The sequence below is a fragment of the Pristis pectinata genome, chromosome 4 (genome assembly GCF_009764475.1).
Source record: "Pristis pectinata isolate sPriPec2 chromosome 4, sPriPec2.1.pri, whole genome shotgun sequence".
Lineage (NCBI taxonomy): Eukaryota > Metazoa > Chordata > Chondrichthyes > Rhinopristiformes > Pristidae > Pristis > Pristis pectinata.
The window spans coordinates 115,356,186-115,371,865 of NC_067408.1; the positions used below are offsets into that span (position 1 = coordinate 115,356,186).

The 15,680-nt window shown below is 46.5% G+C and overlaps 1 protein-coding gene across 6 annotated transcripts in view; it reads left to right on the forward strand.

Moving 5' to 3' along the window:
* The window catches only part of robo1 (roundabout, axon guidance receptor, homolog 1 (Drosophila)), a 570,003-nt gene that overhangs the window by 93,943 nt on the left and 460,380 nt on the right, over nt 1–15,680 (forward strand). For all 6 annotated transcript variants that reach the window (XM_052015221.1, XM_052015224.1, XM_052015223.1 and 3 more), the window contains exon 2: nt 1,054–1,182. In XM_052015221.1, the coding sequence (XP_051871181.1) occupies nt 1,086–1,182 (97 nt within the window). In that variant the 5' untranslated portion in view covers nt 1,054–1,085. The remainder of the gene's footprint in view (nt 1–1,053; nt 1,183–15,680) is intronic.

The following is a 15,680-nucleotide window of genomic DNA, read 5'->3' on the forward strand; positions in this document are numbered from 1 at the left end:
AGAAATTGGGGTTGTCCCCTTTGACTCTCACCAGCTTTTATCAATGCACCATAGAAAGCATCCTATCTGGATGCATCATGGCTTGGTACAGCAACTGCTCTGCCTGTGACTGCAATAACCTGCAGAGAGTTGTGGACACAGCCCAGCGCGTCACGGACACCAGCCTCCCCTCCATGGACTCTGTCCTTACCTCTCGCTGCCTTGGTGAAGCAGCCAGCATAATCAAAGACCCCACCCACCCGGGTCATTCTCTCTTTTCTCCTCTTCCATCAGGTAGAAGGTACAGGAGCCTGAGGGCACGTACCACCAGGCTCAAGGACAGCTTCTACCCCACAGTAATGAGACTATTGAACAGTTCCCTTATACGCTGAGATGGATTCTGACCTCACGATCTACCTTGTTGTGACCTTGCACCTTATTGCACTGCACTTTCTCTGTAGCTGTGACACTTTACTCTGTACTGTTATTGTTTTTACCTGTACTACATCAATGCACTCTGTACTAACTCAATGTAACTGCACTTTGTAATGAATTGACCTGTACGATCAGTATGCAAGACATATTTTTCACTGTACCTCAGTACGAGTGACAATAATATACCAATACCAATAAAGATGGACTCTTGACCTCACAATCTACCTCGTTATGACCTTGCACCTTATTGTCTGCCTGCACTGCACTTTTTCTGTAACTGTAACACCTTATTCTGTATTCTATTATTGTTTTCCTTTTTACTACCTCGGTGTACTTACTTTAGGAATGATCTGTCTGGATGGCACGGAAACAAAAGCTTTTCACTGTATCTTGGTATATGCAACCATTATAAACCAATTACCAAGAAATTAATACTCAAGTTTCTGGAGTGGGATTTGAACCTTTTACTTTGAGGCAAGGCTCCATATTGTACCATTAAGAGCGCCATGGAGCATTAGTACCAGTCGACACAGTTTGGGCTGAATGGCCTGTTCTGACCTGCACATACAGTGTAATTTTGTGTAAATAGCTTTGTTTTGATTTCACTGAGAGCTCTTGTCTCTGCTTTTCTCTCTGCAGAGGGCAGTGTGTGATGTGAGAGAGCACACACCATGAGGGAGTGTTGGACGGGAGCTGCTTCTCTTGCTGTGGTCTTCATCCTGGAGCTGGTGACCTCTCAGCATCTGTCAGTCTGGCAGGTGGACCCAGGTGAGTTGAGCTTACAGAGCTCACCTTCTGTCTCGGTATGGTGTCCTCAGTATTTGTCTGCGTGTATCTGTCTTGCTCGTGCCTGTGTATGTGTCTCTGTCTGTCAGTCTGTACCTGTGTCTGTTTGTCTCTGTATCTGTCTGCTCAGCCCAAGTCTGCTTGTTCAGCTCTGGGCTTACGATGTGCACTATGTACCAGCTGCTCACTGTATTAACCCCGTGTGATACCCAGTGGTTGACTTCCTGCTATTCTGTGGTTCCAGCCCAAATTAGGGGCACAGTTCCACAAGCATTGAATCTTGTTGGGGTTCAGTTCCCTGGTAACTGACCATTGTTGGGGTTCAGTTCCCCGGGCATTGATCATTGTCGGGGTTCAGTTCCTGGGCACTGACCATTCTTGGGGTTCAATTCCCTGGGCCCTGACTATTGTTGGGGTTCAGTTCCCCGGGCACTGACCATTTCTGGGGTTCAGTTCCCCGGGCACTGGCCATTGTCAGGGTTCAGTTCCCCGGGCACTGGCCATTTTTGGGGTTCAGTTCCCCGGGCACTGGCCATTGTTGGGGTTCAGTCCCCAGGCACTGTCCATTGTTGGGGTTCAGTTCCCGGGAACTGACCGTTGTTGGGTTTCAGTTCCCCGGGCACTGACCACTGTTGTGGTTCAGTTCCCTGGGCACTGACCATTGTTGGGGTTCAGTTCCCCGGGCACTGACCATTGTTGGGGTTCGGTTCCCTGGGCACTGAACATTGTTGGGGTTCAGTCCCTGAGTGTTGGTCCTTTTGCAGTTCAGTTTTAGGGGCACTGAGCCCTGTTGCCTTCATGAGCACGAACGCCTTTGCAATTCTTCACCAGCGCCAATGGTTTACTAACGCACTCGGGAGGCAGGTTGCTTTAGTCATTGGTCATTTTAAGACATCCTAAAGACATCGTCTCCAGGAGCACAGCCACCCCTCAGGTGTTTGTGCTTAACTCTTTGTTGTGGGATTTGAACCCACAACCTTCTGACTCCATGGTACAAGAGGAACATAAAGACCCACAGTTGTCACCTATATAGAGGTCCTCCACTAGTTATTTATTATCCCTGCCTTTGTAATTATACACCATGTTTTATTTTCTATTGCATTTTAAAATGGTATTCTTGGCAATCTTGTATTTTGGATACTGAATGTTCCCAGGATCTGTTGGTCGAGATTAATCTGTTGGGTGGTGGGTATATGGAACAAGCTTCCAGAGGAAGTGGTAAAGGCAGGTAGAATTACAATGCTGAAGAGACATTTGGACAGGTATATGGATAGGAAAGGTTTAAAGGGATATGGGCCAAACGCGGGCAAATGGGACTAACTCGGATAGACGTCTCGGTTGGCATGGATGAGTTGGGCTGAAGGGCCTCTTTCCATGCTGTATATGCCTCTAGAAGGATAACCTTCAACCGATAAGTCAGGGCTCACTGTGTCATAGTTCCAGACACCATCTTCTGTGATCAACAAATCTCTTCAGAATCATGACAACAATTTGGTGTGAAATGAAGCCATTTGAACTGTTGTGCCTGTGCTGGCTCTGATACAGTTAGACCCACTCCTTTGCTTTTTATCCATGACCTCATGTGTTTTCTCCTTCCAGTCTTTATCCTGTTTCCTTTTGGAAGTTACTATTGTAGTCTACTTCAAGCAGGGACATTATGTACCTTGGTGTTCATTCATACCATGGTCTCATCAAACAAGGAATCAAATGGCATAAAAGCAGAGAGTGCTCAAAACACTCAGCAGGTCAGACAGCATCTGTGGGAAGAGAAAGAGTTGATGTTTCAGCTTAAAGATCAGAATCAGGTTTCTTATCACTGTCTTTCACGTCATGTGTTGTTTTGCGGCAGCAGTACAGTGCAAAGACATAAAATTAATATAAATTACAAAAATAAATAAATAGTGCAAGAAAAGGAATAACGAGGGAGTGTTCATGGGTTCACGGACCTTTCAGAAATCTGATGGCGGAGGAGAAGGGAAGCTGTTTCTGAATTGTTGAGTGTGGGTCTTCAGGTTCCTGTACCTCCTCCCCGATGGTAGTAATGAAAAGAGGGCATGTCCCAGATGGTGAGGGTCCTTAGTGATGGATGCCGCCTTCTTGAGCCTTCATCAGAATCAATAAAGAGAGAAAAAATGTTAGTTTTGAGATGCTAAGAGGGTTGAGGGAGTGAGGGGTGGGTCAGAGAGAATATCTCTGATAGCCTAAGGTCAAGGTTGTCATGGTAAAACCATCTAGACAAGTAAGGTATCTTTATTAGTCACATATACATCAAAACACACAGTGAAATGACCTTTCGTGTAGAGTGTTCTGGGGGCAGCCCGCAAGTGTTGCCACGCTTCCGGTGCCAGCATAGCATGCCCACTACTTCCTAACCCATATGTCTTTGGAATGTGGGAGGAAACCCATGCAGACACGGGGAGAACGTACAAAATCCTTACAGACAGCGGTGGGAATTGAACCCGGGTCTCTGGTGTTGTAAAGCGTTACGCTAACCGCTACACTACCGTGCCTGCCCAATCTAGTTGATGTTAATTGGGGCAGTTAGAGAGAGGACACACAAACAAAGGAACATGTCGAAGCTCTGAAGTGCAGGCAGAGCAGTAGGAAATGTCCAATGACAACGTTAGTGCAGAGAGAAAAACTGATGGGTGATCTACAGCAGAAGTGGTCAGTTCTGATGCAAACAGAGAAAGCAAGTTACGTGAAACTGTTGAATGTGATATTGAGTCCAGAAGGCCGTGATGTGTTGTGGAGTGCCCTGTTTTGCAGCAATGTACCACCATCACTGACAGTTTGGAACGCTCAGTTTGCAACAGCACCTTGAAGGCTCAAAACGTAGTTTGAGTGTGTTGTCTTGTCAATAAACCATTGCTTTTTTGATTCTCAGTATCTTTCGATGCATTAATAAAGACATTATGCTTAGAGATGTCGAATACTAGACGGCATAGCTTTAAGGTGAGAGGGAGAAAGTTTAAAGGGGATGTGTGGGGCAAGGTTTATACAGAGAGGTGTGTGCCTGGAACGAGCTGCCAGTGGTGGTAGTGAAAGCAGATACGATAGTGGCATTCAAGAGGCTTTTTGACAGGCACATGAACATGCAGGGAATGGAGGGATATGAATCATGTGCAGGCAGAAGGAATTAGTTTAACTTGGCATCATGCTCGGCACAGACATTGTGGGCTGAAGGGCCTGTTCCTGTGCCGTACTGTTCTATGTTCTGTGTTCTAATCTGTTTCCACTGTCCCTTCAGATCAGAACATAAAAATAGAAATTCTCTATCACCTCGCTGATTCTTTGGTTTGTTAGTTTGTAAGCTCTGGTTACCAACCCTCCTGCCACTGGAAAGCATTTATTCTACCTGGATCTATCACAACTTGAACAGGTCAATTAAATCGTTCCTTAAGACGAACACATTCGAGCAGCATCCTCATTGGTTTAAGGTGTGGCAGGAGTTAGCACTACAGCGTCCTGCAAGAAGCACGGATTGGTTTCTTTGGTTCGTGATGCATGATCCCAACAGGCACAAGTTCAGTGAGGGCCCAGCAGCAGAGACCTGGTCTCGTCAGACAGAAAGCCAGGCCGATTCTGGCAAGAACTGACTGCAGATGCTGGAATCTGGAGCAAAAAACACAATGCTGGAGGAGCTCAGCGGGTCAGGCAGCATCTGTGGAGGGAAACGGACAGTCGGTGATTCGGATCGAGAGCCTTCATCTAAGCTGAAGGATAGAGGTGAGGTGGCCGGCACAAAAAGTTGGAGAGGAGGGGTGGAGCAAAATCAAGTGAGTGACAGGTGGATCCAGGTGAGGGGGTTACAGGTAGATGGAGGACGGGAGAGTGGAAATAGAGACAGAAGCCTTTTGGCGCCTCCGCCTATAACCTTCCAGATTTAGAAAGACTCTGCAAATGGAAGGAAGAAAGGAGAAGGTGACTCAGGTGACAGAAGCGTCGGTGACCCACTGACACAAATTTAAGGGAGGTGGGAAAATATCACAAGGGATTGTTATACTTTGGAATCCGTTGCCTGAAAGGGGAGTGGAAGAAGGTTCATCGGTTACTTTCAAAGGAGAATTGCATATGGTATTGAACGGGGGGGGGGGGGGGGGGGGGGTGGTTGTAACTCTACGGGGACAGCGCAGGTTTCGGGTTGAGACCCGTCATTTGGACTGAAAGATAGAGGTGAGACAGCTGGTATAATCAGATGGAGGGAAGGGGTGGGAAGCGATAGGTGCATCCAGGTTGTTGGGGGGGGGGTGGTGGTTGGTGATAGGCAGATGGAGGAGGAAAGAGTGGGAATAGGGACAGAGGCTGGGGGGCGGGGGGTGATAGGTGGAGGTGACAGAGGGCTGCAGATGGTGGGATCTAACAGGAGAGAAAGGTGGAGCATGGAACCAAATAAGGGAGGTGGGGAGGGCAGATGGGAACCGTGAGGGGAGGGGGCCCAGTGAGAGGGGTATGTGGGTGGAGGAGGGGAAAGGAACAGGGTGATGGGGGCTGGGAAAAGTGTAAGAAGAAGTGGGTGAATCAGGAGGAGAGAGAAGGGACAGAGGGGGAGCAGGTTACCTGAAATTGGAGAATTCAATAGATAAGATAAGATATCTTCATTAGTCACATGTACATCGAAACACACAGTGAAACGCATCGTTTGCGTAGAGTGTTCTGGGGGCAGCCCGCAAGTATCGCCACACTTCCGGCGCCAACATAGCACGCCTGCAACTTCCTAACCCGTAGGTCTTTGGAATGTGGGAGGAAACCGGAGCACCCGGAGGAAACCCACGCAGACACGGGGAGAACGTACAGACTCCTTACAGATAGTGGTGGGAATTGAACCCGGGTTTCTGGCGCTGTAAAGCGTTCCGCTAACCGCTACACTACCGTGCCTGCTGTCGGGTTGTAGACTACCCAGGGGGAATGTGAGGTGCTGTTCCTCTAGTCCTGGAAAGAGGCTGGTAAAATCCAAACAATCTCCCCAATTCATTCTGACTGCAGTTCATTCAGTATTCCCTGAGCATCCCTCTTTCAACGAGCTCTTTCATTTTCCTTAAAGCTCATTTCAGTCAGCAAGTTGATTGTAACGGAGAATATTTAATTCTCTTCTCCTCCCCTCTGCAAGGAGCTTTCATCAAGTCCTTTCTCCCACTCTCACCTTCCTCCCTCACTCTATTCTCTTGCAGCACTTCCCAATTTGACGAGTTTAATTAATTCTCCCTCCCTCTCCCTGCCCCACAAGCTGCAGAATGAATTAATACAGTATTAGCAGAATCTTACTTCTGGTGTGAAGTATCTGATTCACTGCCCATGAGTGATGTCTAAAATGTTGCAGTGGTCCTGGATATTGGAAGGTTGTGGTAAATGATAAGTCGATTCTCGTTGAGTCCGTTTACAGTGGAAAAAAATCAACACAGTTACCAAAGGCTAGGCAAATCCACACGCTCAGGAAAGGGCTTCTTGACATGGCCTCCAAACAACGAGACACAGACAATATAAGCCGAAACTATTGAGGAGCTGGGCTGTTTAGGTGCAGAATACCAGATAGGCTGGAGTGTGAAACAGGCTGGAATCCAATTGAAGGATTCAGAGGGTTTATATATAGAGTAACTGATGCCCAGAAGTGAGTAACAAACTGGCATTTAATCAAGGGTTTGGGATATTTATGTACAGAATAAAAGACATGCAGAAATGTGTTACAGCCTGGATCTAATTGAGGGATTCTGGAGGTTTATATATTGAATAACAGATAACCAGGACTGAGCTACAGGTCGAACAAATTGAGAGATTCTGGGGGTCTATATATTGAATAACAGGTAACTAGGAATGAGCTACAGGCTAGAATCCAATCAAGGGTTATAGATATAGTAAGGGAATAAGTTTCAGGTTAGAATTTAATCAGGGAGCTTGGGGAGGAGTAACGCTAGGGAGAATTTATATAAAATTTGTCAGATAGCTGGGAGTGAGCTACAGGCTGGAAAGGAACCAAGGGTTTCAAAGGGGAAAGGTTAGGGGGTCATAGAGTTATACAGCACTGAAACAGGCCCTTCAGCCCAACTCATTCATGCCAACCAAGGTGCCCTCCTGAGCTAGTTGCATTTTCCTGCATTTGGCCCAGATCCCTCTAAATCTTTTCTATCCATTCGCCTGTCTAAATGTCTTTTAAACATTGTAATTGTACCCGCCTCTGCCACTTTCTCCAGCAACCCGTTCCATGTACCCACCACCCTCTGTGTGAAATACTTGTCCCTCAGGTGCTTTTTAAATTTTTACCCTCTCACAAATCTATGCCCTCTAGTTTTAGACTGCTCTGCCCTGCCCTGGGAAAAACACTGTGACCATTCACCTTATCTATACCCCTCATGATTTTATAAACCTCTATAAGGTCACCCATCAGCCTCCCACGCTCCAGGGAGAAAGTCCCAACCCATCCGGCCTCTCCTTATAACTCAAGCCCTCCAGTCCCAGCAACGTCTGTGTGGATCTTTTCTGCACTCTTTCCAGCTGAATGACATCCTTCCTTCCGCTGGGTGACCAGAACTGCATTTAATACTCCAAGTGTGGTCCCACCTTGTACACTTGTGCAATTGCAACATGATGTCCCAATTCCTGTACTCAGTGCCCTGACTGATGAAGGCAAGCATGCCAGGCTCCTTCTTACCATCCTATCTGCTGTGTCACCGCTTTCAGGGAACTATGAACGTGCACCCCGAGGTCTCTCTGTTCTACAACACTCTCCAGGTACCTACCATTTAGTGTGTAGGTTCTGCCCTGGTGTAACTCAGAAAATGCAACATATCATGCTTGTCCAAGTTAAGTTCCACCTGCCACTCCTTGGCCCGCCTCCCCAGTTGATCTAGATCCTGTTGCAATCTTAGATAACCTTCTTCACTGTTCGCTACACCACCAATGTTGGTGCTATTGGGAAACTTACTAACCATGTGTAAAAAATGAAGGCAGACAGAGCAAGACCCACTGAAGATTAGAGATGGAAGGAGAATTACACTGGGAGAATGCTGATGAAATAAAGCAGCACACTACTCCAGAGTTCAGCAATACTTTTTGCTGGGATTGAGCTGTGATCTGCAGTGCTACATGATGGAATGTGAGGCAGTGAGCTCAAGGGACTGATAGATAGATTCCTGCTGATGGATTTGGTGGTTCCATAACTGAGGTAACACTCTAACAGAGTAATGAAGAACAAAGCACTGTCATCTGACTCTTGGTGGGAGTGCAGAGATGGAGAGGAGTCTGTGAAGAGTGATTAAATAAATCACAGGATTGAAGGGAAATCTGTAAAAGCAAATGATAGAACATCGACTTATCACGGGCATTAATAATGCAACACAGTTGTTCAACTGAAATTTCACTGTCACCAGTTCTGCACTTATTAAAGAGACAGGAATAACCAGAGCTAGGTCTTCATTGATCTCTCGAGCAACATCCTGGGAGAGTTCCTACTTTGTTTCTCAGCTGTTGAGGTGCATGGTTTTGGTTGTCAGGTGGTAGGGCTGTCACATCATTCCTGGGGAGATATGAGGAGAGGATAGCAGAAGGTTATGTGTTCAAACCCCACTCCAGAGACACATAAACTTCAAAATCCAGGCTACAACTCCTTGCAAGAAGGTGGTACAAGTAGATATAAACCCTCGCGTGTGTCGTGGACGGTGTGAAGGAGATTCTCATCTGAAGCATTGCGGGTGCGCTTTGTGGTTGTTAGTTGGCATTGTTTGCTGTAGCTAGAATCTGTCTGCATAGCTTTTTCTTCTTTCTGTATTAGTTGTTGTAGTTTTGACACTGGATGTCCTTTTGTATTGCTTTTAGCGAATAAACGTTTGTAAAAAAAAAAGGGGAGGTACTGAGGGAGGGTCACACTGTGGGAGGGTCAGTACTGAGGGAGGGTCACACTGTGGGAGGGGTGGTACTGACACCCGGTGCGGCGCGGGGAGGGGCGCGCGGTGGATCTCCTGGTGGGTCTCCTGCTGGGTCTGGCCAAGCTGGCCATCCACGGGACGCGTCGGCGGGCGGCCGAGGGTCCCAGCAGGTCGGCCTGCCTGCCCGTCTTCCACGCTTATGTGCGTGCGCGGGTGCATCTAGAGAGGGAGCACGCGGTTTCCGCAGGCACCCTAGCCGAGTTCCATGCTCGGTGGGCCCCTCAGGGGATCGCGTGTGTCGTGGACGGTACGGACGCGATTCTTATTTGAAGTGTCGCATTGACGGGTGTAGAGTCACGTGTGTGTTTCGGTAGTATTAGTTTGCATTCTCTACTGTAGTATGTCGTTGCATAGTTTCTTCTTTTCTGTATTAGATGTAGTGTATTGACACTGGTTGTCTTTTGTAGTGCTTTTAGTGAATAAATGTTTATTATTAAAAAAAAAGGGGTGGTACTGACCCTCGGGATCGTGTGTGTCGTGAACGGTACAAACGCGATTCTTATTTGAAGTGTTGCATGTCACGTTAACGGGTATAGCGTTGCGTGTGTGTTTCGTTAGTATTAGTTTGCATTCTCTACCGTAGTATGTCATTGCTTAGTTTCTTCTTTTCTGTATTAGATGTCGTGTATTGACACTGGTTGTCTTTTTGTAGTGCTTTTAGCGAATAAATGTTTATATAAAAAAAAGGGGTGGTACTGAGGGAGGGTCACGCTGTGGGAGGGGTAGTACTGAGGGAGGAGCGGTACCGAGGGAGGGTCACATTTTGGGAAGGGCGGTACTGAGGGAGGGTCACACTGTGGGAGGGGTGGTACTGAGGGAGGGTCACACTGTGGGAGGGGCAGTACAGAAAGAGACATGGGGAGGCTGAGAGAGGCAGGCAGAAGAGATAAAACACAGAACGTTGAACAGTACAGCAGAGGAGCAGCATATCTGCACCAACCATGATGCCAATCTAACTATTTCCATCTGCCTGCACATGGTCCGTATCCACCTGTGTCCAAAGTGCTTGTTCATGCGTCTGTCTAAATGTCTCTTAACCATGGCTATCGTGTCTACTTCCACCATCTCCCCGGCTGCCCGTTCCACTCTCTGTGTAAAAAAATCTTGCCTTGCAAATCTCCTTTAAGCTTTCCCCCTCTCACCTTAAAGCTATGCCTTCTTGTATTTAAGATATTGTAGCGGTTGCTACCGCGGAATAAAACAAGACTCTACTCGGAGGATTGCCAAACAGAACTGGTTTATTTTCCCACCTTGTGCGGGCCCTTTAAGGGAGAAAAACTCCCGCCCAAAAAAACCGGCAATGACGTAAGTCCTACGTCATCAGGACTTTCCCGCGCGCGGGTTCTCCCCGTCGCTCGGAAAGACGAGGCCCGCCGCCATCTTGGGCCTCGTCGCTCCGACGCCGCGCGACCCGACTGCCGAGCCGGTTCGCCCGACTAGACGGTGAGTCGCCACAATGTCTTTATTAGTCACATGTACATCGAAACGCACAGTGAAATGCATCTTTTGCATAGAGTGTTCTGTCGCCACGCTTCTGACACCAACATAGCATGCCCACAACTTCCTAACCCGTACGTCTTTGGAATGTGGGAGGAAACCGGAGCACCCGGAGGAAACCCACGCAGTCACGGGGAGAACGTACAAACTCCTTACAGACAGCGGCCGGAATTGAACCTGTGTTGCTGGCGCTGTAATAGCGTTATGCTAACCACTACACTACCTGCCCACTTCCAACCTGCGGAAAAGACTGACTGTCTACCCTATCTATCTCTTTGCTAATTTTATAAACCTCTATCAGGTCACCCCTCAGCCTCCAAGGCTCCAGAGAAAACACCCAAGTTTGTCCAACCTCTCCTTATAGCTAACACTCTCCAATCCCAGGCAGCATCCTGATAAACCTCATCTGCACCCTCTCCAAAGCCTCCATATTCGTCCCGTAATGTAGTGACTAGAACTGCCCACAATACTCCAAGTGTGGCCGAACCAAAGTTTTATACAGCTGCAACATGACTTTCTGACTTTTAGACTCGATGTCCTGACTGATGAAGGCAAGTATATTGCATGCCTTTATCACCCTATTCACTTATGTTGCCATTTTCAGGAGGGAATGTGATTGAGGAAGACAGATAGAGATGTAAAGAAGGAGAAAGAGTGGAAGCAAGTGAGAGAAAAAGGAGAGTATAATAGAAAGAGACTGGAAAAGAGTGGGTCTGAGTCCATAGGACACTCAAAGCGGCTGCGCAGGTTGACTCTGTGGTTAAGAAGGCATATGGTGTACTGTCCTTCAATCGGGGAATTGAATTTAGGACCGAGAGGTATTGTTGCAGCTATATAGGTCCCTGGTCAGACCCCACTTGGAGTACTGTGCTCAGTTCTGGTCACCTCACTACAGGAAGGATGTGGAAGCCATAGAGAGGGTGCAGAGGAGATTTACAAGAATGCTGCCTGGAATGCGGAGCATGCCTTATGAAAGCAGGCTGAGGGAACTCGGCCTTTTCTCCTTGGAGAGACAGAGGATGAGGAGGGACCTGATAGAGGTGTATAAGATGATGAGAGGTATTGATCGGGTAGATAGTCAGAGGCTTTTCCCCAGGGCTGAAATGGTGGCCACAAGAGGACATAGGTTTAAGGTGCTGGGGAGTAGATATAGAGGAGATGTCAGGGGTAAGTTTTTTATTCAGAGAGTGGTGAGTGTGTGGAATGGGCTGCCGGCAACGGTGGTGGAGGCGGATACGATAGGGTCTTTCAAGAGACTGTTGGATAGGTACATGGAGCTGAATAAGATAGAGGGCTATGGGTAAGCCTAGTAATTTCCAGGGTAGGGACATGTTTGGCACAGCTGTGTGGGCCGAAGGGCCTGAATTGTGCTGTAGTTTTTCTATGTTTCTATGTTTCTGTGACAATGATACAGACAGCAAGTGTAGAGACAATGGATGACGGAGAGGGACAGAGAGAGGGGGGAGAGAGACAAAGAAATATAGAATGCATGGGAGACACAAGAGACTGCAGATGCTGGAATCTGGAGCAACACACAAAAATGCTGGAGGAGCTCCACACACAAGTGTGTCTGTGTGCTGGAGGAACTCAGTGGGTCGATGCAGGGCTTCAATGCGCAACATCGGCAGTTCCTTTCCTCTCACAGATGCTGCTCGACCCGCTGATTTCCTCCAGCAGATTGTTCGAACACATGAGACTTAGGGATAGGTGAAGAGAAAGATAAAGAGACAAGAAGAGATTTACAGGAGAAGGGCAGTGAGTTCCTCACAAATGTACTTGGGTGAAACAACTGCAAATAAATTGTATTCTTTGTGCAATTGATTTTCAGTAATTTTTAAATAAACTCACAAAAGGCCAAATCATGCTTGCAGCACAGAGAGCAGAGATTTCACAAAGGTAAGCCACTCAGGGTAATATATGGCACCTGCTAAGGTGGAGGGCTGCCTGCCAGACATTCTCCACATCCAAATCCCCTGGAAGGAATCAGAAGGTGCGATGGGAATATTTTTGAGCTTTGGCAGGAGTTAGGCTTCGCGTATTGCAGAGGAGGGGAGGGGGGATAAAATGTGTTGAGAATATCTTGAGATATAGCAACTTTATCTAAAGGATATACTTCCCCTGATAACACAGTTAAAACCATTTACATGTTCAGACATAAAAGTTGTTTATGCAGTGCAATGTCTGTGACACTGCTCTGTTGTTTGAGAGGCAGAGACCCACATGACTCTGCTGTCCAGTAGCATACAATTATAGAAGTTCAGATACAAGGGGAAGAAGGCATGCTTAAGGATACATTACAGTGAAGGAGAAATGATGTATAAAAGTAAAGACTCATCACACACTCCCAGGGCAGGGACAGTTAGATACAGAGTGAAGCTCCCTCTACACTGTGCCATCACACACTCCCAGGGCAGGGACAGTTAGATACAGAGTAAAGCTCCCTCTACACTGTCGCATCAGACACACAAGGGTTGGATACACAGTAAAGCTCCTTCTACATTCTCCTATCACACACTTCCAAGGCAGGGATAGTATAGGCTAAACTCAGTGTAAGACTCCCTCTACATTTCCCCAGTGTAACAGATGCTCAGATTTCAATTGTCCCTGTAATGTTAATAGTTGCTGATATCAATGTGAATCCTGTACCAGTTCCATAGCCCTGGAGAAACCTTTGGTATTGTGTAAAAATTAGATCATGAAGTTAACCTATTACTGTGGTCAAATTGGCGATTAATGTCTCGCCTTTCAGAGTGAGGTGATGAGTGTTCGGAAAATTGAATTTCACCCTGTTGCGTGAGCTGGAAGATAACTACACAAGCCTATCTCCTCAGCCTAGTTTTATGTATTCAATAATTAGGAACATAGATCATAACACCACAGAACTAAGCTCACCTTCACAATGCTACCTCTTTGAAAATGTGAACCAATTTATTCTTCAATTTCCCATTCAATTTGTCCCATTCCCTCCACCCACCCCCATCCCACCATGCTTTTCCCAGAGTCCTGCATATTTATAGCACCAGTTCCTTTCTGAAAGTAGTTATTGCATCGGATTCCATCAGCTTTTCAGGATGTAGAATCAGACTGCTCCAGACAGCTCTATAAGAAGACAAATTATCCTCTCCTCCCAGGTCTTCTGCTGGCTCCCTGTGCCCTTTAGTTACAGATGTGCCTGCCACTGAAAGCAGTTGACATGCCAAGCGTAAAACTATCCCGTTTCATCTTCCATCTTCCTGGTGGTCATTGATGACTGACCATGCCAATCATTTGGTCCAAACCAGGTCTGGATATGGGAAATAAGAACAATGGAGTTCTCTGGGAACCAGAGTTATTCTGAGTGGCACTGTACTTAAAAGACATTTATCTAACGTTACTCAATCACTGTATCTCAAAGTGTTTCTCTAATCTGAAGGATGATTTTGTGATGGAAGAAAGGAAATGGTGGACATGGTAAGTGATGACTTCAGTAGTTAGGGGAAGAAGATAGCATTCACAGTGAATGTTAGGGCCCTGGAGGATGATGTAGAACAGAGGGACTGAGGAGTACAAGCATATGGTTCCCTGAAAGGAGCATTGAAGTAGACAGGGTGGTGAGGAAGGCTTTTGCAACACAAGCCTTCGTCAGTCAGGACATTGAGTTTAGGAGTTGGGATGTTATGTTGTGCAAGACGTTGGTGAGGCCACATTTGGAATATTTTGTTCAGCTTTGGCCGCCCTGCTGAAGGAAAGATGGCGTTAAGCTGGAAAGAGTGCAGAAAAGATTTATGAGGATGTTGTCAGGACTTGAAGGACTGAGTTTTAGAGAAAGGTTGAACGGGCTAAGATTTTATTCATTGGAGTGTAGGAGACTGAGGAGTGACCTTATAGAGGTGTATGAAACCATAGGGGCATAGATAGGGTGAATGCGCACAGTCTTTTCCCCAGGGTTGGGGAATCAAGAACGAGAGGGACAGGTTTAAGGTGAGGGGGAGAGACTTAATGGAAACCTGAGGAGCAACTTTTTCAAACAGAGGGTGGTCAGTATATGGACGGAATGAGCTGCCAGAGGAAGTGGCTGAGGCAGGTACATTAACAACATTTAAAAGACACTTGGACAGGTACATGGATAGGAAAGGTTGAGAGGGATATGGGCCAAACACAGACAAATGGGACTAGCTTAGACGGGCATCTTGGTCAACATGGATGAATTGGGCCGAAGGGCTTGTTTCCGTGCTGTATGACTCTATGACCCTACCCGACATCCTAAGGAATTGGGAGAGGTCATCACCAAAATTCACATTAACAAATAACCCCCATGAAGGAAACAACAACATTAAAGAGTGATAAAGTCCAGTGGCCAGGTGAAGGCTTTTCTAAGATGCAAATTAACTAGTTATAAATTTGTTTTGATTCAAGGATCATTGGTTTAGATTTGGTTTACCACTGTGATTTAAGTAAGGTGGAGAGGGGAAGATCATTGAGTGATGGATCAGTTAACATAGTTATTATGTAATTAATAAATTCTATAATTAACAATAGAGCAACTGAACACTTTGAAAATTTTATGTCGATCAGGCTGAACTAGGGATTTGGAATGGGTGGATTATGCCTGATGTGATTTTTTTGGGGGGGGGAATGATGGATGAGGGAATGTCCATGCGTGTCATTTCCATGGAATTCCAGAAGGCATATGATATAGTCACTCTGAAGTGACTGTGGTTGGAATTTGAAGGTGATGGAAATGAAGCAAGTTATCAAACTGACTGGGAATTAGTGGGGTTGCAGGAGGCACAGTGACACAGGTAATAGAGCAGCTCCAGCAGCCTGGGTAAATCCTGATCTCGGGTGCTGCTTGTGTGGAGTTTGCATGTTCTCCCTGTGACCTCCAAGTACTTTGGTTTGTTCAAAGACATGTGGATTGGTATTAGTATCGGTTTATTATTGTCACATACACCAAGATAGAGTGAAAAGCTTTTTGCTTTGCATTCCATCCTGACAGATCATGCCATACATAAGTACAGCAAGGTAGTAGAAAGAAAACAGAATACAGAATATAGTGTTACAGTTACAGAGAGAGTGCAGTGC